General features: G+C 50.3%; 3 protein-coding genes across 4 annotated transcripts in view; all 3 read right to left on the reverse strand.

Annotated features, from left to right (window-relative positions):
* HOXC4 (homeobox C4) overlaps nt 1-15,112 on the reverse strand; it is a 38,759-nt gene extending 23,647 nt beyond the window's left edge. The window contains exon 1 of the mRNA XM_006869939.1: nt 14,553-15,112. The gene's annotated coding sequence lies outside the window, so the exon portion shown is untranslated. The remainder of the gene's footprint in view (nt 1-14,552) is intronic.
* HOXC6 (homeobox C6) lies at nt 1,336-15,112 on the reverse strand. Of its 2 annotated transcripts, XM_006869937.1 has the most exons (3): nt 14,553-15,112; nt 3,233-3,578; nt 1,336-2,521 (listed from the first exon to the last, which is right to left on the reverse strand). In XM_006869937.1, exons 2-3 carry the CDS (start codon nt 3,384-3,386, stop codon nt 2,214-2,216), a joined length of 462 nt encoding a protein of 153 aa, XP_006869999.1. In that variant the 5' UTR covers nt 3,387-3,578; nt 14,553-15,112; the 3' UTR covers nt 1,336-2,213. The 2 variants fall into 2 exon arrangements, with proteins under 2 accessions (XP_006869999.1, XP_006869998.1); XM_006869936.1 differs by lacking the exon at nt 14,553-15,112 and having other exon boundaries at nt 3,233-3,744.
* Nucleotides 15,113-19,497: 4,385 nt separating this feature from the next.
* HOXC8 (homeobox C8) lies at nt 19,498-22,719 on the reverse strand. The gene is made up of 2 exons (XM_006869941.1): nt 22,119-22,719; nt 19,498-20,773 (listed from the first exon to the last, which is right to left on the reverse strand). Exons 1-2 carry the CDS (start codon nt 22,552-22,554, stop codon nt 20,481-20,483), a joined length of 729 nt encoding a protein of 242 aa, XP_006870003.1. The 5' UTR covers nt 22,555-22,719; the 3' UTR covers nt 19,498-20,480.
* Between the last annotated feature and the right edge of the window lie 248 nt (nt 22,720-22,967).

Genomic DNA, 22,967 nt, shown 5'->3' on the forward strand with positions numbered 1-22,967 from the left:
TGACCCTCATATGATACCTATACTAGGTATTTCAGATAGAAAATAGGTATATGAGGGCACGGACAAGCAAGATTCAAACCTGCACAAATAGTATATGAGCTGGGCGGGGTGGGTGGGTGGGGAAGGCCGGTTTTGTGCTCTTTGAGTAAAGGTCTCTGGGCAAGACTGTCTTTCCAGGCATCTGGACTCAGAAGGTCCACAGGAGAGTAATTTCTGAGTTCGTTGGAGAAGAATCAGCTGGGGCTAAGCAGGGGCAGGCCCTGGACATCCTTGTCAGTCAGTGGCCAGGGTCTCCAAGGCCATTCTGCCCCTTCCCTAGCCCCTCTGCTTATTCTTTCCTTCCGGCCTCTACCCAGGAAATCTCCGCCCCTGCTAGAAGAAAGCCTCCTTCCACTCCCCCCACCGCCCTGCCCTGCTGGCTGAGGCGCTGGAGGGGGCGCTGGAGGGGATCTGGAGGGTCCAGAAAACCCTAGCGGGTCCAGAAAACCCTAGCGGATAAATTTTTCCCTCCAGGAGGCTCGCATCACTACCTGTTTCTAGGCCCACTCAGGTTTCTTTGACTGGCCTTGGGGAGAGCAGGCCGAAGCTGGAAAAGGGTTAGGGGTCGGCTGCGTTCCTCTCCCGCCTGGTTTGAGGGAAGAAGAAAATGAGGAAACAGGCTGGGATTGGGCGGAAAGGAAGGAGGAATTTTGTCCTGGCCATGTCAGGAGTCCCAGACCAGGCGAGAGCTCAATTTTCAGGCTTTCTTTCTCGAAATGTCCTTGAATCGCTCAATCCCTGCCGAAGGGCTTGAATCGCGCAGTCTTCTCTTTCCCTTCGGCTCTCCGCCTCCGCCACGTTTCGCAACAGCCCGCCTGGCGCGGCCGGGGGCGCTGCTCGTGCGGCTCCCCTCTTCCGGGATGTGAGCTGGGGGCGACCCTGGTGCCCGAATCTTCTTTTTTTTCCTGGCCTTTTGGGCCTCCGGGTTCAGAAACCTAAACTCCCGGGCTACCACAGACAGGAAGAAAGACCGGTGTGGAGCTGGAGCCCAACCCAATTATCCGAGATTTACTCCCCCCACCCCAAAGGAAATCCTGTGCGGCTTTTTTTTTTTTTTTTTGCGGGGTGGGTGTGTGGCTCCACGTTGGGAGCCCTGAAAGGTCTCCCAGCTCCCCAACGCAATCTTGAGGAGAATGGGAAGGCTAGGGCTCGGCACCGGGCTACCAGGACAGGCGAGTGTAGGGGGCTGGGAGCTTGCAGGCAGGCGGCGGACAAACACCGGAGCGCTAGGAGTCTGCTCCAACTTTCACCCTGAGGCCGGCGGACGAGCGAAAGAACAGAAATCCCGATGTCCACTTTTAAAAATAATATCAGTTTTATTAAATATTCGAGAACGGATCCAGAGGTCGGATTTATACAGGAGGGTAAAACAAGGTTTTTGTTTTTTTTTTTTAATTTATTATTTTTTTTCTCCTACTGGCTAAACAAACGTCATTCATTTTTTTTCTCTCTCTCTCTCTCTCTTTTTTTCATTTTCCCTCTTTTCTTTGCTTTTTAAGATGGGATTGGAACACTGACGGTGCTAAACATAAATATAAATACAGAGACCACAAATACAGCTAAAAATATTCACACAGAAACGGTCACAGTTTGTAAGATGCCATAATGACCCCCAGGATTCTTTAAATACAATTCGCCTGGGCTGGGCATTTGCTAGGGCAGAGGGGCCGGGCAGGGGCTGCGGGGAGGCCCTGGGGTTGCTGTGGGGCCCAGGCACGCCCTCCTTGGGCCTCTCGCCTTCAGAAGCTGCCAGGCCCGGCCCTGAGGCCACGGAGCAGAGGCCCCGAGGTCCGGGAGCTGGCCCTCTGTGCGGGGGGCGGGGGCTGGGGGGCGCCGAGAGGCTGAGGGGCCAAGTCCTCTTTTGGAGGGAGATTTGTGGAGTCTGAAGCGGGGTTCAGGGATGAGCCCCCAAGGCCTGGGCGGGGGAAGGGGCCTGCAGACAAGCCGAGAACGAGCTAGCGAAGGAACGAGGTGGAGGCGCGTGGTTAAAGGGAGTTTGTGCAGTGAGGGAGGGGGTCCAGAGCTGACTTTCAGGTCCACATTTAACTCCCTAATTTTATTTTACGGAGTCAAAACACATCAATTGTGCCAGTGATAAATACAGAGTGTGTGATAAAGGAGGGAGTTGTAGGGAGCGAGGGAGGAGGACAGAGGGGTGGCAGGGACAGTCCTGGTCACTCTTTTTGCTTCTCTTCTTCTGTCTCTTCCCGCTTTTCCTCTTTTCCGCCCAGGCTGTCCGCCGCGGTTCCTCCGCCGCCCCCTGAGAGCGTGGACGTGAGATTAGATTCCTTTTTCCACTTCATCCGGCGGTTCTGGAACCAGATTTTGATCTGTCGCTCAGTCAGGCAGAGAGCGTTGGCGATCTCGATGCGCCGGCGACGCGTTAGGTAGCGGTTGAAGTGAAATTCTTTCTCTAGTTCCAGAGTCTGGTACCGAGAGTAGATCTGGCGGCCGCGCCTCCGGTCCGCCCCGTAGCCGACCCCTAGAGATCCGGGCACAAAACACACTAAAAACAATCAGCAAGGCATCTTCTGCAGATGATTTTGCCCAGCAAAGTCCTGACCCTCCCAACTTGGCCAGCAGCTCACGGCACCCCTCGAGGCTCGAGCCTTATCCCCTTTGCCCTGCCCCACCCCCACTGGGGTACAGTAAGGACCCAAACTTCATTCATTCCCCCTTAGGTTTAGGAGGCATGTGTCCTATGAAAAGGGGGGTGGGGAGAAGAGAAGGCAAGAACCAGGCAGACAGCTGCAAATCTAAAAGCTGAATTTTGAAAAATCCCCCAAACTGAGGAGGAGGGCCCTATTTCTCAAGGACTGGGCTTCCCCACCTCCCTTAGCACCTTGGAAACTTCTCTACACTTCTCTCTCTTCTCCCCCTCCCTTCTCCTCAGCCTGACTCCACTTTGGGGGGCTCCCCCATTCCCTGCACTCTCCCCTGCCCTGTTCCTGCCCCTCAGCTCGCCTTGGAGCCCTCCAATCTATCAGGGGCCGAGGGGGCCAGGCCCCTGCAAGCAAGCCGGGAGGCGAGTAGAGGGGGCAGAAGAGGGGGCCCTGTCTCGGCGTCAGCGAGGAGACGAGCGTGATTGTTTTTATGGGGCCATAAAAAACTCTCTCCGCCCGTTCTTCTAGGGAAGCCGGTCATAAAGCCAGTTCAGTTTATTTAATTTATATCTAGGAGCTGTAAAACTCACCACTGTGCGAATTCATTCGCTGCATCCAGGGGTAAATCTGGATACTGGCTTTCTGGTCCTGGGGCGCAGTCCTGCCCTGCTCAGAGCTAAAATCCTGAGCGATTGAGGTCTGTGTGTTATGTCCTAAGTTGTTTTGTCTGCAGTTTGAGAGCATGTCTTTCTCTTGGTAAAAGGAATTAGATCCATAGTCATACGGCCCCCGGCTGGAACTGAACACGACATTCTCCTGTGGCGAATAAAAGGGAGTCGAGTAGATCCGGTTCTGGGCAACGGCCGCTCCATAGGTCGAGAAATGCCTCACTGGATCATAGGCGGTGGAATTGAGGGCGACGTTGGGGAGGACGTCCTGGCCCCCGGCGAGGTGGCAGGATAAGGAAGGGTTAGTGAAGTAGGAATTCATCCCTTTGCCTTTACCTGGTCGGGCTATGATTTCTTTAATATTTATTTCTGTCTCCAGTTTGTACTCGGAACTAGATGGTTATAGGGACGGCTCCAATCCAGGACAGACAAAATGACAAAGTCAGCTGACCCCCTTCCAGCCAATCGCGAGCCAGATGTCAAGAAGGGGGAAAAAAATCGCTTCTGCTTCTGTTGATTCCCTAGTTGAGACTAAGTATGTGCTTTGAAAGTAAGACTTGAATTTCTTTAATATATACATACATATATATATATATTATACATGTATACATATATGTGTGTGTGTGTGTGTAAGGGAACTGATTTGAGGATGAAAGAAGGGTGAATGTCCCATTGCAGGGCCTGGGGAGGGGGGCCCAGATAAGGAAAGCTGCAATCCCAGGAAATCTTTCAGCCACAGCTAACTTTGTTGTGTTGTGTACAGGGCCAGAGAAATCTCTGTTTTCCATCTGATTTCATCTTTTATATCTGCCCCCTTCTAAAATCACATCCTGACTTCTCCATGGGAGAAGCTCCTTTCCAGTTTAGGGGGTTCCTGAGAAATTCTACAGGCGATCCTGGTTTGACACTCATAAAACAAGTCCCCATCATTAAATCAGTAATTTTTCTAATAATTAAAAAAGAAAGAAAAAAAATTAACATGGTATCCAGAGTGTGGCTGCGAGCCTTGGGTATAGTATAGGGGAAATGAGGTACAATTAGGTGTAAAGAAGTGAAGGTGAGACTTTAAAGGTACAGTGGCAGAGCTGTGGGCAAAGGGGCCAGATTATCTGCTTGCCTCGGCCTCCTAGCTACCCTTTGCCTCCTCCTCTGTATTCCTTTTGAGATAAAGCCTTGCGATAATTTTGCCTAAAAGATAAAATGTATAAAATACAATGGAAAAGGGAGACAAAGAAGTAAAAGGTGGGAGAGAGAAAGGAAGGAAGAAAAGAAAACTCTGAGAGGCTTCTAGACATCAACTCCTGTTTATGTTGGTGAGAATTTATGATTTGGAGCCAGAGAGGGCTGGTGGTAGAATCCAGTCAGAAAGAGAAGGCTGGTGGGGCTCTGATGGACAGTCAGGGTCTTGCAGGCTCAAGCCCCTGCTCATGTTGGAAGCCCCCTGGCCCCTCCTAACTCACTGCCCTGTCAGGAGAGGCACCCTGGACCTGAGCTCTGGGGCTTGGAAACAGCAGCAAATGGGTCCTGGAGCGCTCTCCTTCATTTGCCAACCACCCTCGGAGGTGATCAGGCCTCTTAGCAACCCCTACCCCCATTTTCTTTCCACCTGAGGAAAAGGCAAGGCTAGCAAAACGCAGCTGAGTCCAAGGCTTCTGACCGAGCCGCAGTGGAGAACTGAAACGGCGGAAGGGCGGAAGGTGTGCAGATGAGGTTTTTCTCCTGATTAACCCAAACTTAATTTGATATAAGGACATAGGCTGGAAGTGTTGACAAAGAAGGGAATGGTGAGGCGGCGTGCGCAGGGAGCAGTGAAAGCTCATATTATCCTTTCACCATTTTTTGGGTGTGTGTGTGTGTGTAGGGGGGAAAAGACTGGCTATAACAAGAACCCGGATGTCGCCGGATTTTATGATCTTTTCCTTCTGTGTAACAAAGCAGAGTAATCAATGGGTAGCAATAAAGCCATAAACGGGACTACGCTGGGAAAAAAACTCGTTTATTCATCTTCTGTAACGTTAAGGTTTCCCTGGAGTGTCGCTAGGGGGGAAAAATAAAGTTCCGAACCCCAAAGCAGACAGTGTATAGGAGCTGAACGAGACAACATGTTAGTTAATACATGAACCTCGTTATGGAGTTGAGTCTTTCTGCCAGACAATTTGTGCTGGTTTTTAAAAATATAGTTCCAGTCCTTCAGGAAGGAGGGAAATTTGTTAGTATTTAGAAGGCTAGGAGAAAGACCCTTGTAATAATAAAAGGTTTCCCCCTTGAACCACAGGCTCTTTTTTGCCCAAGGAGATGAATGTGAAAGGGTAGAGGAGAGATCTTAAATTAAGAAAAGAATTATGAAATGAGTTATTTCATTTTGGGGTGACATGGCGGTCCATACACTCAGACACCAACTCCAGTTGTTTTACACTCTAGAATCCAGCTGTCCTCAAATCCATGGCGTGTCTGGGCAGAGGTTTCCAACAGCTGGCTGGGGCTCCAGGCCCCCTGGAGGGCACAAGGTAGGGGAAGAGACAAGTAGGAGGGGAGGACCCTGGAGGCTGATCTGGGGGACAAGTCAGTGCACCCCAGGACACAAGTTGCCTTTGCCGCTTTCAGAGTTTCCAATCTTTCTGCTGGAGTTTAGTAGTATAACAAGTAGAAGTGGCCAGAAGAGAGAGTAACTGCTCCCCTCCCCCCAATTTTAGAGAGGGATTGCTAGAGGGATCAATCATGTCAGTGATATTTCCTTCAAGATATTAAACTGTTGCAGTATACAACAAATTGAATGATGGAAGATAGGATGTCTTAATGAGGTTTCACTTTCAATGAGTGTTGATTTTCTATATATTTTTAAATCTCTTTTATGAGTGGGAAAGAAGACTGGTCTTCTGGGGAGGCCTGTGGGGCTGACCCCATCTAGGATACCTGGGTTTCCTCAACCAAGCTTTAAAAGGCTAGGGGCCCCAAAGTTGGTAAGAGTCTCTTTTGGGGCCTAAAAACTGTGGGCGTGAGGGTGGGCGACCTGAGGAGCAGAATGTAAGTCTCAGCTCCGGAAAGTTAAGTGTTTTATTACGTCCCTAAACAGAGGGCAGAGACTGAAAGGTCTCGCCGATTTATAATGAACAGAAACCAGCTGCTGGGGGAGAAAGGCAGAACTGCTTGCTGGAAAGGAAAAGAAGGGGAAACAGAAATGCAAGTAAACCCCCCCACTGCTTAAAGACGATATTCCTCAAAATTAATTTCCAATCCACTCTCCCCATCATCTTCCATTCCCAGGGAAAGAAGCTGCTCCCATTCAGTTATATCTGCAATTATGCAGCAGAAATTTGCTGGAAGGATTCGCTCCAAGGGGGGACAACTGGTCAGATGAGCTCGAACTTACCTCTTTTGGATTATATTTTCTTTTCCCCATTTCATGTTAATTTTCTTTTGTTGGTGAAAGAATGTTTGTCTATAGGGGGAAAGCTGGAACTTAGATTTTCTAAACATATTTATATTTTCCTGTTAAATTTGTCTGAAAACAATTATGGAAACTCATCAGCAGAAGCAAGAACAGATGTTTTATTAAAACTGCAGTTGAGCTCGGTAAATATGCACAAGTCCTGGGAAAGGATGGTGGGGGGAGAATTTTTTCTTTGTTTCTATAAAACAAGCCTAAAGAAATCAGCAAAGCCCCCCATTAGGCCCGCAGGTCTCAGCGCTGCTCTGTCCCCTCCCCCCACATGGGGAATCAGGCTTTCTGAGGGGGTTTGGAGGTAAGAATGGATTTTCTTTCGATTTCAGAGTTGTAATTAAGTGGATTTAAAATCAGGTCAGAGAACAAAAAATTAAAAGGAATAAAGGGGGAAAGTTGTCACTATGCTGCTTCCGTTACCACCCCAATCCAAAACACATGCTTTCCATGAGCACTAATTATAGGAATGGAACTTACTACAGGCACCTTGCCCCTCCCCTCCTCAAGTGGAAGGCAGTCACTGGCCTAGGTCCCAAGGGTTAAGGGTTGCAGTGCAGGTTGGGCACTTGGGGGTTCCTCCAAGGGAGTCAAGCACCCCTATTCCAGCCAGGAAAAGACTAGGAACTTGTAGGAGAGGGTAGGTGGGACTGGATGCGGGTCCTGATGAGGTTCCTGTGCAGGCCTCACCTTGTGCAAGCTACCTTTGCTTCCCACCCTGTTCTGAGAAATGTATTTATTTCTTAGGGAGAGGTATCTGAAGTGAGAGGGATGAGATTTGGCATTTTTATTTTGGGACAGGCCACGTTTTCTAGAGGTCCTCCTCAGTCTGTGCTCTGTTAAATCTCTGTCTCCCCAGATTCCCCAACTCTGAGCGGATGTTTGCAATTCACCTACCCTTGCACACAAATACACACACTGTATTCCTGGCTGCTGGTGGGTGCTGCTGACTACAAAAGCTGCACAGGGACCAGCAATTGGCCTGGGTGCTTGACCACCTACTGCAGCTGCCTCTCTCCCCTACCCCACCCCCTCAAATCTCAATTTTCCAAAGCAGGAGAGCAGTGAGCAAGCCATTGCCAAGCCAGCCCCCTTTGTGCCACTGGGTGAGGGCTGGAATCCCTCTTACAGAGAAAGCCGAGTTTCAGTAATTGCTCAGCTCACCTCATAATCACATTATTTGACTAAGGCTTTGCTGTTCTAGGGTGACTGCCCAGTTGGCCCAACTAGATTATGATTAGATTTATTTAAAATTTTAAATTAAAAACAAAACCACAACACGCCTGGCATTTTGTATACAAGTTCCTTTGATCTCTCTCTGTGGAACCTGGAGTAAAAACACTATAGACTCTCCCAGTCCACCAGATATTCTGAATGCAGGGAACTGGGTCTGCTTGGAGACACCAAAGCATGGCTAACCCAAGAGATCCCCCATTCTCATAAATACAAATGGGGGACTTGTTTGAGTATGCTTTGGGAGTGAGTGTGTGTGTGTGTGTGCGCGCGCGTGCGTGCGTGTGCGCACACATGCTATATTTACACTGCATTAGAAAAAAATCTGCTCCTTCTACTTTCAAAGTTCAGGCATGGAAACATTTGGAGAAAAAGTGAAGTTTGGCACACTCAATTCGAAAATGGGGACTGGGTCTAGGCTGGCCATTTGAATGGACGAGGGGTAAGGAGGAGAGGCTGAATGGGGCATATTAAGCTACTGAGAACTGCCCCAACACCTAGGAGGCCTGCCCTGGCAACTCTTTTTTTGAATTAAGAGGTCCAGAGACTGCCTAAACAGCTTTTGCTTTACTTGCAATTAAACAGAAAACAAGGTATATGGAGAGGTTCTGCTAATTACTGTCATATTTTCTCTCCTCCCTCTCGCTTTGCTTTCCAGATTTCTGCCTGACCTTCCTCTTACCGCTACCCCACTTAATTGCTGCTACCATCAGCAAACACACACCTCATACCAGCATTTGTTTGGCTTCTCAATTAATTTTTCTGGCTTAGGGTTAAAAAGTAAACTAAGTCCCAAGCATCTCTGTCCCATTGCAGTCAGCACTGAGCCCCCTTCCGGCTCCACCTGGAAGAAATCATTTCTAGTTTTTAGGGGGGGCTTGGTCCCCAAGTCTCCCATCTCTATTCCAAGCAGCTGAATATCAGATGAAGAAGGGGTGCCTGGAGAATCTGCAAATACAGCTTCTTATCCCCACTGGGAAACTGAAGGTACATTTCAAGGGACAAGGCAAATGGCCCTGCTTGGTCAAGGAGGAAAAATGAAAATCCAGAATATTTTCTTGGCCCCCAGAATGGGGCCTCAAGAGCGTGTCAGATGAGGAAGGAGAGGCAATGAGGCTGAGCTGCTCTGCACTGAGCCAGAGGATCCCCAGCCTTCCTGGCTTTTGTGACACCCCTTCACAGAGACCATTACCTGAGCCCACTTTGGAGGTTTATGGGAATTGTAAAATTCAAGAACATGGTATTTATGACGTCACAGTGAGTTGTCATGAGGAAATTGTAAATGTCATAAAGTTATATACAGCAAGAGTTGGGGCTGCCCTGCCTTTCCACTTACTCCCTCGCCCTACCCCCTTCTGCCCCTGGTCTAACTTCTCTCCCTTGAAAATAAAATGTTATTATGTTCTGCAACAATAAGCCAACAATGAAACATCGTCCTCATTTCCCTATAAATAATTTTATCCTTTATTGTTTGCAGATCTGAAAGAACCATTTAATCTGTGCTGGCGAAAAGAGGGAGAGAAATGGGGAGGGGGAATTCATTGTAGAAAGAATATCTCTTACTTCAATGATGATACTCTTTTAGATTTGATAGCCAGAAGCAAAATTAAGGGCAAACAGTGGCCTCTCTGACTCTACACCTGGTGGGACTGGAGATTTATAGGATCTTTAGCAAAGGGGCAATTCAATTTTGTAGGATTTGCTTAAATTCACTGCTATTTTGGGGGACTGAAGAGAGGAAAGTATTGGGAGAGAGCGACATGCTTTATCTAGCTTTATGAATCTGCCAACACGATCCTGATTTAAAACCCAACAACCTGTGAATCAGGAAGATTTCTACAGGAGTGGAGAGTGGGGTGGGGGTGGAGGCTCAACTTTCTCAATGGCTGTGAGGGAAGGAAGAAAGGTTAAGGCAAGGGGAGAGCTGCTATAAGACTTTCCACCACAGAGGCGCCTGGAGGTTTATGGTGTCCCCATGATTTCCCTGACCCTATAAACAACTGCCTTATTTTAGGACAATTTCTGCTTCCTTCCCTCTGAAAGGGAAAATGAGGGAGGAGGCAAAGGCGGGAAGGGGGTGCCCGAAAAGGGGAGGGAGTTCAGGATCGCGCTGTACTTTGTTCTCCCGGCGAGTTTGCTGGTTTGGCGGGTTTCTGACGCAGGGTGGCAGCAGACAAAACAAGTAAACAACTCACAGACACAATAAACAGAGACGGCTGGGGCACCGTGGCTGAGGACGTGTGGGCCTGGGTGAGGGCACAGTTTGGGGATATCCTCACCCCAGCTTCCCCGGTAGCGGAGACCGGAAAGTTGAGATTGCTCCCAGTGCCGGAGGAGTGAAGGTGGAAGAGAGCTGCGCGCCTCGCTCCCGCAGCGTGCCTAGACACGCAGTCCCGGAGAGGAACCTGATCTCCCAGGGAGAGGCGGAAAACCCCTCCAGTCCTGCTCTGGCCTTGCTTTCTTTTATGGGGTTTTCCACTGACATTTATATTTCACCTCTGCTTTGTTTTTTCATGGTCCCCGAAGGGAGAAAGGTTGGGGGGGAACCCAATTCATTCCCAACCTTCGTTCGTACACAGCGCTCCAGGCCCACAGCGGCTGGCCTAGTTCCGTCTCTTGCACAGTTGTGGCCAGCCTTCTCCCCGCCTCGCCTCAACTCACCCTCACTCAGGTGGTGGAGAGGATTAAAACTTACTCCCATCGGTAACCAGATCTGGGCATCTAGAGAACCTTACTAATTTGCCCCTCCAGGGCGCACAAGGGCAGAAACGCACTCTCTGGCTTGCCTTGTCCAACAACCTTTCCAAGGCCCCCTGGTCAGCAGGTCCCCCAGACCACTACCCAGAGGCCACCTTATTAACCACTCCAATATCCCCTTTACCGCTTCAGGAAGACTTCCAGCACCAGGACCCGAGTCCTGACTGCTCAGAACTGCTGGTTGGTCCAGGGTGCCCACAAGTGAGTTTCCCACAGAATTTACTTATAATAAGACTGCATTTCCCAGGCATAACAATATCTGAGTTGGGGAATCTTAAAGGGAGGCATGGAGAGAAAGCAGAAGGTATTTGATATTTATTCAACGCAGCTGCTTGGACAGCAAAGGAATAAGGTCTGAGAAAGCCTTTGTGACATCCATTGGTTACCGGAACCCGCATCCTCAGATCACAACACATACATATTTCCAGCAAAGCATACACAGAATGGTCTCCTTTGGTGGACTCAGGGTCTCCAGGAGCCCACTTGCATCTATGGAAGGCTAACAAAATTTCCCATGCACATAAAACAACGGTGTTTGAGTGAATATAGTTATGGTAATATACAATTAACCACTGAAGGAAATACAAATCTGTATATATTCATGCATAAGTCTTAGACTGTACATTTGAGCCTGTATATAATAAATACATAAAGCTACAGAGCCTGCTTTCTAAACATATCAACCAGACCAACAAAATCACCTTCTCCAAGAAAAGTTGCATTCTCCATGAAGATCACAACCGTCAGATCAGAGTGAGAAAGGGTTTTATTCTGCCCATTTCTTCTTAGTTATGAACCAACACATGAAATACAATGAAGGGCAGAGCTGACAAAGCCCATAAGGGTAGGCCTTCAGTGCCTACAGAGAGGGTTCATAGAGCAATGCTGGGCTCTTGGGCTCCAGGAGTATTGCCAGGACCTGAGCAGAAAGTTGAGTATCTCTGCCCAGCTCCAGCCATGCCTGTGCAGAGTCTTTGAGCCAGATTCTATTCTCAGCTACCCTGGATATTATTAGACTATCACAGCAGCCTTGGCCTGTAGTAAGGATTATATCTACAAGGACTGTGGCCTGAAAGGAGGCTGGGGTTGCCACTGGCGGCCCCGGGCTCATTGCTTCTGTTTGAGCATCCACCAGAGAAGGGAGAGAAGGAAGAGAAAGAAAAGTGAAAGTAATGGGAAGCAGAGGGCTGGTGTTTGGGCCCAGACTGGAAACCTGGAAAACCTGGACGAATTACTGCTGCTATGTCTCCTATCTCCGGAGGATAGGTCTGGGGGTGACGGTGCCAAGTAAGATGGGGGGTTGAGGGGCAGAAAAGTCAGGAAAGGACAGAAAATCAATGAATAAAAATATGATTTGATGCCTCAGGAAGACGCTGTTAACCCCTTAACCTCGAACCCTAGCACCCCGAAATTTCACCGTCAGCATATTCAGTTAGATCCCTGCACACGCAGAAATACCCTAGCCTCTCCCAGGCCCGCCCCTCCGAAGGGAGGGGGGCCCCTCTAATATAATATCCCAGGTGAATCCCCACTGGCCTGAGTGTTCCTCTAAGGAAACTACTTCCCATCTGGGTGAACAAAGGAAATTTGTGCGCCCCCCCCTACACCTACACCCGTCAGTGTGGACATCCGAGTGGGTGGGGGTGAACAAAAACAGCAAAAGAGAGAAATAGAGGCCTCACCGGTCAGCGGTTCCCACTTTATGCCTGGAGAAAGGCTCCTATTTTCCGGGCCTCCCTGCGGGGGCCTCTCCAACTGTCCCACCGTATTCCCTTGCCCTTCTTTAGGTCCCACAGACTCTTGGGGTCCCGGCCGTCCGCGGATTGGCTCCCCCAGAGCATCAGCCCCTGGGCCGCGCTGGAGCGGCGGTAGAGCTCGCAGCAGCCGGAGCAGACGGCGGGCTGGGCCCATTTGGGGAGAGCCAAGCGCTTTTCTCGATCGTAAACAAGGAACGCGAAATTAGCCCCTCGGCAGACGCCTCTGCCTACACACAAGTCCTATTGGGGGTGGGGGCGGGAAGGGGGAGAGAAAATGCCATTTTTTCCCCGGGGAGAATACCTCAGAGGCCTTTATGTCGGCTACGAAAGGGGAATTTTGGGGGGGCAGGAGAGGAGGAGAAGGAAGCTGTAAGGGGAGGGAGGGAAGATTCACTGTCCAAGGGGTTTGATTTGAATGAAGCAGAACTATATATTGTTACGAATTTGATAAAAACGTGTTTTGGTTTTTTTTCCCATCTCTTTCTCCTCCCCCCGCCCCCCCCCACACACACAAGGCGACCGGTCAGGGTTTAAACAGGAAACCGAGGAGTGATCCCCTCCCCCATTGGGACTAGGCATAGGAGCCCAGTCGCGCCTCCGGGAGAGGACTGGGGGAGGCTTGGATCACACAGAGGTGAGCGCGACTCTTGAACCTCCCCAGGAATAAGAGTTCCCCCCACCCCCCGCGCCCCGCCCGCTCCCCGGGCTCTGAAGTGTGCCTGCCTGGGTGTGTAAGCGTTTACGTGTGTGCGTCGCCCTTTTATAAACAGAAGCTCACACATATAGGACCCAGGCAGGGGAGCAGGGCGGGGTCATATATCAAACAGCAACACATTCAGGGCCACGTACATTTGGAAGAAATTAAGACACTGTGTTATGAAACCATATGTGTTGGGTTAAGGCTATACAACACTCCATTAGCACCAATTATTAGGAGGATCCCGAGCGCCCAGGACCTTCCAAGCCGCCCAATTCTGAAGTCCCTACCCCATGAGCCAGGAGCCCCAGGAGTCCTCATGGCCTTCACGCAACCGGGAGGCCCCACCAGCGAGGCCTGGGCCTGTCCCCGCCCAGCCTGAGGCCTCCCCAGCGCGCACCTCCACCCCAGACAGGACAGGTCCCTGCCCAAAGCGGCCGGGCGACGCAGAGGAAGCAGTCCCGTGGCCATCCCTGTTGGGAGTGGCTGCGGTTTGGGGCGCGGGGGGGGGGCGCCGGGTCTGGGGAGGGAAGGCCCCGTTTCTCCAAGCACAAGATGGCTTTTGAGTAACGCATCCCCCACCCCCACGCCTCAACCCGCAGTACTGGGCACCTCCCCTCTTTCCCCAGCCCGGGTGGGGGCGGGCAAAGGGGGTGGGCAGACGCTCTCTTCTTCGCTGACGCGCACCAGCCACCAGCCTCCCCCCTAATTGCCAATTAACAAGCACCGCCGCCCGCCTAGCAGCGCTGGCTTCCTGCTCTGCGGCTCGGCCCAGGGTCCGCACTGCGCATGTGTGAGTTCTCTCGGTTGCGCTCTCCGGGAGGGAGGGGGCTGCAGAGCAGGGAGGGGGCACTGGAAAGTTTGTTTGCGGGTTCGGGGACTGACTTTGCTGCAGGGTCAATGGACACAGACTACAGGTTCTCTCTTTAGCCCTGGAGTTTAAGTTTCTGGGTCCTCTCCGACCCAATCCCATTAGTCAAAGGCCACAGATCTATAATAAACAGGTACCAAGGACACCACACCGTGAGCATCGGGCAGAGGGCCAGCGCCCAGAACTGCGGCCTTGAGCCCCAGAGACACAGTCCTCCTGCCTCTAACCCCCAACTTCGGCGCACAGTGACACCAGAATAACACATTCCACCTCCACCCCCACACCCTCTCGCACCCCTGCCCCAGTATTCTAGTTTAACCTCTTTTCCCTTTCTCCCACTCCCCCACCCCACAATTGCCCACGCGCCCACCCTCCCGCCAGCCCCCTTTCCTCTCCAACCAAGACAAGCCGCTGCTGTCTTTATCCTGAAACCGCCACCCAGCTACGGACCATTAGTTACATATTTGAACCAATAAGGAAACACTTACCGGGCGCTGCTGTCATTCTCCCTCTCCCTCTCTGCCTCTCTCTCTCTCCTACTCTCTCTCTTTCTCCTTTTTCCTCATTCTGTGGCGTTGCCGAGCCTGTCTCAGCTCCACACACACACACACACACGTATACTTTATATAAATTTTAAAATAAAAAAGAGTCTAATCATCAAAAAGCCAAATCGAATTAAAAGAGTTGCAAGAAGGGGGCAGGAGGGAGAGCCTGGGAGAGGGGAGGGGCGGAGGCATTGAAGCTCCCTAACTCAACTCCTGTTCCCGCATTCCTCCTGCCCCTTTGGGGGCTAGAGGGACGGGAACGGAGAGAGATTCCCTCAACTCCTGCCTCTCCCCCTCATACCCTCCCCAGATGCCCCCAGCTTCCGGCAACTCCATCTGGGAAGGAAAAAATTAAAGAGGGGGGATAATTATTAATCAGATTAATTAAAAAAAAATAGTAATGAAGGGAGCGCCCAGCGCAGGTTTCCCTGGCAATGGTTAGGCTCTTACAGGGAGGACTGTTCTGCGGAGCGCTCCGAACGGACAAACCACAATAAAAAGTTCACGTTCATGGATGGAATCCACATGACTTCTTGTGGCCAATCCAACTTGTGAGTCGATCGTAAACTTTTATTACTCAGCTGTAAATTTTCTGCAAACAACCGGGAATGCGATGCATTTGTGTAGCGTGTGCAAATGGGCTCCGCGGTCGCCATGTTTACCCAATTCTCTTGGAGAGGGAGCATCCCCCGGCCCCCAGGCCCCCACCAGACCCCCACCCACGGCCCACTCCCCACTGGCCGCGCCGCTCCAATCGAGGACGGAGAGGGCAGGGAGAAGCTTAGAAGGAGGAAAGGAATAATTTTGGCATGGGGGTCGGTTGCCACTCCTCGTGCTGAATTGTATACATACATACATACATACATATATATGTGTGTGTGTGTGTGTGTGTGTATATAAATATATAAATAAATTGAGGACATAGGTTGAATCTGGGGGAACATAAGCTTTGCAAAGGTCTGTAGCATTGGGGGCAGTGCTGACTGCTAGGGTGGAGGGACTGAGAAGGGATACTCTCTGTACCCTTATCTTTTTTTCTAGGATGAGAACAACATCCTCAAGACCAGGATGTCCCTGCAGCATTTCACCCCACCCCAGATGGCAATGGGAGGGTCAGAGCGCTTGCAGCCTACCAACCAAGCCTGACCTGGCCGTGGTCTGGCGAGCAGAGAGGGCTAGAGCGGCTCCAAGTAGTCCTGTAAAGGCAGCGCAAGGGGTGAGAATTGGAGGCAGCCTCCAGGACCCCCAAAGCACCCCTCATCCCCAGGTTCCTTTTTCAGAGAGCATTTAATTCTCCCCACGACGGTCCTCAATATTGTGTCTCCTCATTTCCTAAATTCAAACAGCAAATCACTCCCAATCATTTTAGAATTAGAAATAAATTAAAGCCCCAAATCTTGGTTATATTTCTTTTTCCTTTGGGGTTCCTAGACAGCTCGAAATCTTTTTGGTTTTTCCAGGTTGCCTATACCCGCCTGCCTTTTTTCAGACAAAAAAAAAAAAAAGATTTACTTCAGTTTCTGGGCCGCTGGGACCTCTCTCTCCCAGGCCCTGAAAAATGAACCTTTTCTTGCCTTGAGTTGCATTTCGTGCTAAAGTTCTGAACACCCCGCTATTCCAGACCCCTAATTTTGGTGGTGAATTCAGTATGAGGGAGCTCAGAATAAATTAATTCCTCATAGAGACTATTTGCTAAAGGGTATCAGCCCAGTGGCCTGAGCTTTGGCATCGCATGGGCAAGGGACTTCAATGAGTAGGTGTTCCCACCCCAACAACAGAGAATCCCTCACCCCTCCCCAAACTTCCTCCACAGTTAGGGAAGCTGTTCCCTCAGCCGGATGCAGGGACCTCGTTCCTTTTACAAACCCACCCATAAATTTTATAACAGGTAGTTAAAAATTACGAGGAGGAAGCGTTGGCCCGGCTTTTCACAATGGGCAGTGGGGAGAATGGGACAGCTCTGCGGGCAACTCACCGGAAATTTTACTTCTAGTCTGTGGCACAACCTAATTGGCACAGCTCTAACTGGGGACGAGGTAACTTTCCCCAGCCAGTAGGCAGTCGCCGGGCGGGGCACCTCATTTGGGGAAGGCAAGGCTGGGGAGGCCAATGCTCTTTCCCACCGGAGTCCTCCCAAAGAATCCTTCAGGATGCTCACTACCTTCCTTGGCTCCAGATCTCATCAGGCCTCCGACTCCCGCGGCCTCTGCAATGAGGGAGCAGGAGCGAGAGAAAATGCCAAGGAATAAAAAATATATATATACAGAGAAACGAATTTGCCCCCAAACTTAATAGCTGCGTTATTCTGTCTCTGCGGTTGAGATTAGAATAATAAATTCTAGGCGAAATGAGCGAGATGCTTCAACTCAGCACTTTTAAAGATACTATTTTTCACAAATCACAAATAGCTTTCGGAAGCCACTTTGATTGGCTAATAAAAAAGTGAAGAATGGGAGAAAGTCCTATCTGCTGCAGCCGAATGATCCCCATTCCGGTAATGGGATGGCGGGAGCATTTGGGAGGACGCGTTTCCAAAGACAGCGCATCCCGCTCGCAATTACGTTCCCTCATAAAACAGGTTTTTACCTCCTTTCTCTCCAAACGAGAAAACGGAGGCTGTGGGCAGAAGGGGCGGGGAAACGGGTGCTTCAAGAGAGGGTGGTTGGGGTTCATTTGCTTGGCTCCCCTGAAGCCGCATCTCCAGCGATGCAGGGCGTCAGACGCACCCCGCCCTCCGACGCGCCGGACTTGGGGCCACGGGCATTGCTGAGCAGGGCCAGGGATGAATGGGACAGTCGGTGTGGGAAAATAACGGTGAGGCCCACTAGAGCCACTTAATGTAGGGTTCCAGGGTTCGCTCCCCTTGGATACTGAAGCAGATATTTTTATTAGCAGCAGTGGTAATCCCGCATTTAAAAATGAAACAGCTCCGCCGGCCCTTGGATTCTAGAGGCGACGCCCGTGGGAAGGCCTTGGACTGGAGAGAAATGTTCTCTCTTCAGGCCTCCCAGATGGGTAGCCTTACCTGGCTATCGCTCATTCACAACACAGACCCCAGGTTCCAAAATATTTCCTGGGAGCTCCTGCTCAAAGCTGTCCCCGGTTGCCTGCAGCCTACGATGCCAATCTGAAGCCTCCAGCGGATGGCAAGTGTCCTTTCTATCAGCCGCGCCTGACCCAGTCCTATTTAGGTCCACTTTGTGAGGAAGCCCCCGGATTCTCCCGGGTGAAATTACACAAAAGTCTGTCTGGGCCTAGGTCTGGGGAAATCATTGACCAAGGGAGAAATACAGAAAAAGAAAAAAAAAAAATCTAGCCACAAAATTATTTCAGTCTTTGGGAGTCTGGTTTTTAAAAACAAAAGATCCCCACCCCTCCCCTTACCCCCTTTCCTGGCTGAGTCAGACGACGTGTATCTCTGGAATTTGGGATTATTTGACCAGAATCTCATTGGCATAAACAGATTTCTCTGTTTAGGACTCTCCAGAGAGAAGTGAGAGACCCTTTAGCCCCCTGGGCTCCTGAACCTTCAACCGTTATTTTGGAGGATGAGGAGTTCAGTGGAGTTTCCCCAGACTCTGTAGTGGTTGCGTGTTTGTGTGTCTGTATGGGGGATTGTCCACTCAGTAGCCAACCCTCCCCCTCCCCACCAGGCCAATGGCAGGAACTATGCGGGCAGGGCTGGGCAGGATACCCAATTGTCAAGGTGAAACCCCTGGTTGGCTCAGAATAGCAGGAATAAGGACAGGGGTGGACATTCTGACTGGGTGACAGTGATGGCTCTGTACGGGCCATGTTTTAGGATTTGGTCCTAGGCTGGCTGGTTCATCAACTCATTTACCTTTCCCTTATCCTCTTTTCACCCTCAGTCTTAAATCTCCTGGATTTCACTCTTAGGATTCCTCACCTTTAGGCATCCTCAAACCCTCTAGACAGGTCAGCTGCTTTGAACCCTATTCACCATTCTAGGACTAGGCACTGGATACCCAGAGACTGTGGAGATCAGAAAGGCCCCTACTGCTTCATCCTCAGCCCTTGGAAGAAAAACTCCTAGCTTTCAGGAGGGTTATAGGACAGATTCTTTGTCTGGGCCCAGCTCAGAGCTGAGGAGGAGGAGGAGGGTATAAGCTTTCTTCTCATTGAGGCCCTGTCATTGAGAAACCCACTTTGTTTGGAGCCAAGGTTTCCCCAAGAACAAACTGATATACTCCTCCTTTCCCCAGCACTGAATTGAACAGGCTTCTCCTACTCCTTCTCCTTTTCACCTGCCCTCCCAGCCCAGTCTGCCATCTCAACTCACAGGACACTCTTCACATGAGTTTCCCCTCACCCCAAAGTCAGACCATGGAGGAGGCCTTTTCTAGAGTAGAGACAGAATAGCAAAGGGTAGAGACGGACGGAATGGGCAACAGAGAGAAGACAAGTCATTCCAGCTTCAAATATGTTTTTCTCCTTTTTTTAAATTTTATTATGACTCACGTATACAATACAAAGTACTTGGACCAGGAACAGGGCTGTTGGGACACAAAATCTACATTCATAGCTGGACATAAAGACAAATGACCAAAAATTATTATAGATATATTTTTAACGTTTTTTTTTTTTTTTTCTTTCGAGCACATTGCATAAACAGAGAATTCAAGACAGAGAGTTAACTATACATTCAGTGCAATTTCGTTCTACTCTACTGGGGTTAGAAGCACAATAAAAGCGCACAGGACCAGCGGGCTAGGCAGTCTCAGTTGTTGGGTTTTTCTTAGTGAAATAAGCAGCAACAAACGACAACAAAACTGCATTACGAATACTCTCAAAGCAGGATTTCTTTCTATAGATAAAATACGTTGATAGGTTTCTTCCTTTTTTTTTTTTAATTTTAAATTTTTTCATTTTTTTTTCTCCTGTATTAGGATTTTTCTCTCTCTCTTTTTTTTTTTCCCTCAAGATTATTGCAGGTTCCCTTTAGGTAGTATGTTAAAGATTTATTATCAGTATTATTATTATTATTATTATTATTCATGATTATGGTGATTTCTGAGCACAAATACTAATGCAGCTCAGAGGAAGTGGGTCCAACAGAACAGAAATCAGATAGCAAAAGAGAGGAAGGCTTGGGCCCAAGTGACCATGGGATGGCTAGGTAGGATTTGAGAGGAGACTACTGTCTCCTATCTACCCCCTTAAAAGGGGGGTGGGGGGAGTGGAGAGACCTGTCTCCTTCAGGTTTTCATCAGATTCCTAAAGAAAGTCAAGCATGTCATTCAAAGCGGGAAGCCCCGTGGGGAGATATTCCTTGCTATCATTTTCTTATTTCTTTGTAATATTTCCTTGACTTTCTTCTTTTTCTCCTTCCCTTTCTTTAAAAAAAAAAAAAGAAAGAAGAAGTAAATTTAATAAGCGAATCCTAGCATCAAAACAAAGCCACGGGTGCTCTTCAGCATTTTAAGGGGGCTCCTCTCCAAAATAAATACTAGAGAAAAAGGGAGGAGGTAGGAGTGTGGCAAGAAGGGGATGAGGGGGTAGGAGGCTAGAGGCCAGGTCTCAAACCTTAAAATCCAGGAAGGACTCACAAGGGTGGGGGTAGGGGCAAGTGTGTGTGTTGGGGGCAAGGACTGAGACAGAATCCGAACTTTTCTTTTTCGCTGTGTCTTGGTCTCCCCCATTCAGCCCCCAGACAAATAAAGAGCAGGGGAAGTCCAAAGGTAATAAAACCAGAGCTGCAAGTATCTGACAGGTAGTTAGAGTTGTGAGTGTCATTCTATTCTCTATAAAAGCAAATGACAGTCGTAAACTTCTCAATTTATCCGCTACCATAAAACAAAACTTCAAGGGAGTTGCTAAAAGGGGGAAAATCTCTCTCTCTTTTTTTTTTGCTTAGTCCTTATTTTCTTCCTTTTCCTCCTCTTCTTTCTCCTCTTCCTCATTTCCTTCTTCCTCTGCTTTCTCCTCATCTCGGGCTCCAGGAAGTTTATCCTTGTTGTTCTCCTTTTTCCACTTCATCCTTCTATTCTGGAACCAGATCTTCACTTGTCTCTCGGTCAGTCCCAGGGCATGAGAGACTTCAATCCGGCGCTTTCGTGTCAAATAAGGGTTAAAGAGAAACTCCTTTTCTAGTTCCAAGGTCTGATACCGGCTGTAAGTTTGCCGTCCGCTGCGCCGCCCCGGAGCTGGCAGAACAGAACCCCAGTTTGGTTATGTTTGGGTGGGTGTTCGGGTTTCCCTAAAGTTCTCTCTCTGAGTTCCCCTCCCTCCTTCAGAAAAGAAGAGGGTGGAAAGCAGGCAAGGGCAGGAAAGTTTGGGGGATTGTTTTGGTTTGGCTTCACCTTGGGAGGCAGGATGAGGGTGGAGACAGAGGCTGGGGTCTGTCTGGAAACTGGGGGGGTAGCAGGGGCCAGGAGAGCCCTGCAGAGTTCCCTAGGCCTGCAATCCCAGGGAACTGGCCCTTGCAGCTTTGTTTACAAGTGCAGGGTAGCATTTGGATAACAGGGCTTGGAACAGAGTATTTCCAAAAGAAAGAAAGAAAAAAAGCTGAGGGTAAAGAAGAAGGGGACACTGCTCACTGCCCCTTCCTCACCTCTCTGCCTAATGCGTTTCCAATAAGAAAAATAATTGATCTCTTGGAATGTATCACTGCTCTGCCTGATGGCTAACTGGAGACCAGCAAATAAATCACTGGCCATACCCGCTGGAACTTGTCTCTTTCTCCTTTCCCCTTTTACTTCGAAATTGGGCCACGGAGTGCTGCCCTTGAAGGGGGCTCATGACCTGAGTTCCTTTTGAGGGTCTCAGGGAGACCCTACAAGCCCTTGATTGGAGGAAGCTTTGCCAGGGTCCTCTGAACCTCGGAGCCCCCTAATCTGCATGGCCTCTCCTTCCAAGCACTCTTTTTTCTTCCTCTCTGCTCCTTGTCTTCTCTCCAACTGGAGAGAAGTAAAGCAAAGTAGGGGTAGTGGCCCTCAAGCTAGTCTCTGAGAGGGGGCAGTGGGTACCCCAAAGAGCCAGAACACCTGTCACTGGGCTCTTGCCACTCTCTGACTCAGTGAAGAGGAGGAAACAGAGGTGTTCCTTCACCCCAAAAAAGTCTGGATACTACCCTGGACTCAGGCTCTGCCCAGTGGATAACTAATTTTCTCCAAAGAAAGGTGCTGGGGCCCCTTCCCAACAATGTCCTCTACTTTGACTTTAGAGATGGGGAAAGGGAGAGACAGAAAAAAAGAGGGAGACAGATGGAGAAAACGGTTTTTAACCCTTTACACCCAGCCACCACCTTTCTCCCCCACCTTCACTCCAGTCCCCCAAATGTCCTAGGAGCCCCACGATCCATCCCCAGCCGCACCTTCCCAACCTGGAGAAACCCACCCAGGCACAGGGTGAGGTGGGGGTGGGGTGGAGAAGCAGGAGAGACCCCAAAGCCAGGAGGGAAAGCGAAGGCAGACAAAAAGGAGGCGAGGGAGGAGGGGGGAAGACCCCGGAGCGCGGGAGACCAAGGGGGAAAGAGAAAAGGCTTCTCACCGTGGGGTCTCATCCATGGAAACATGAGGCTGGGAGACGAGTTTTGATTTAAGTGGCCTTGTCCTTCGCTACTGTTAGTGTTGGCGGAGGATTTACAGTCGGGATATTGCACCACGCTCGCCTCTTGCTGAGCCCCATAAAGGGACTGTCTGGGGAGCGCCTCGTAGCCATAGAATTTGGAAGCGTCTCCGTGGCAGCTCAGCGAGCACGGGTTCTGCTGGTAGCCCGAGTTGGAGATGCCCGAGGTGCCGTGGTGGAAGAAGTCTTGGACGTGGTGCGAGGCGTGCTGGAAGCCGGGCGCCGAGCCGCCGGGCCCGTACACCAGCGCATGGCTCCTGCCCACGCTCTGAGGGAACCGGCAGTCGTAATAGGCCGGTTCCAGGGACTCGCCGCCTTTGTATTTGGAGAACAGGGGGTTGACGAAGTAGGAGCTCATGCTGGGCACATGAAAACCCGCGGCCCCCTCCCCTCTGGCTCACGACTCCCCCGCCCGGTACCCCCGAAACTCCCCTCCCCCCGGGACCGAACCCCAGGCCGTCTGGTGCCCCTGGACTGGTGGGCTGGGGGCTGGGCAGGTGGGGGGCGCCTCTGTGCTGAGCTCCTGGGTCTGGGGCGCGGGCGGCGGCGGCGGGCGGCGGCGGCGGCGGCGGCTCTCTCTTCACTGTCGGTAGGTAGAGCTCGCGCTCTCTCACTTAGCTCTTTCCTTTAACAGCCCAGGCGAATTCCTCAGACTCCCGGCGGTGGCGGCGCTTACACGCGATTCGCGTTCATCAATCCACGACATGAAGACAGGCGAGAGAGAGAGAGAGAGAGAGAGAGAGAGAGAGAGAGAGAGAGAGAGAGAGAGAG

This window comes from Chrysochloris asiatica, unplaced genomic scaffold, assembly GCF_000296735.1.
Source record: "Chrysochloris asiatica unplaced genomic scaffold, ChrAsi1.0 scaffold00138, whole genome shotgun sequence".
In the NCBI taxonomy this organism is placed as follows: Eukaryota; Metazoa; Chordata; class Mammalia; order Afrosoricida; family Chrysochloridae; genus Chrysochloris; species Chrysochloris asiatica.

Coding starts and splice junctions, on each gene's coding strand:
- HOXC6 (XM_006869936.1), bottom strand. CDS start 3,632: ATGAATTCCTACTTCACTAACCCTTCCTTATCCTGCCACCTCGCCGGG. Junction 2,522..3,232: donor GCGAATGAATTCGCACAGTG/GTGAGTTTTACA, acceptor CCGGATCTCTAG/GGGTCGGCTACGGGGCGGAC.
- HOXC8 (XM_006869941.1), bottom strand. CDS start 22,554: ATGAGCTCCTACTTCGTCAACCCCCTGTTCTCCAAATACAAAGGCGGC. Junction 20,774..22,118: donor TCCATGGATGAGACCCCACG/GTGAGAAGCCTT, acceptor CTGTTCTGCCAG/CTCCGGGGCGGCGCAGCGGA.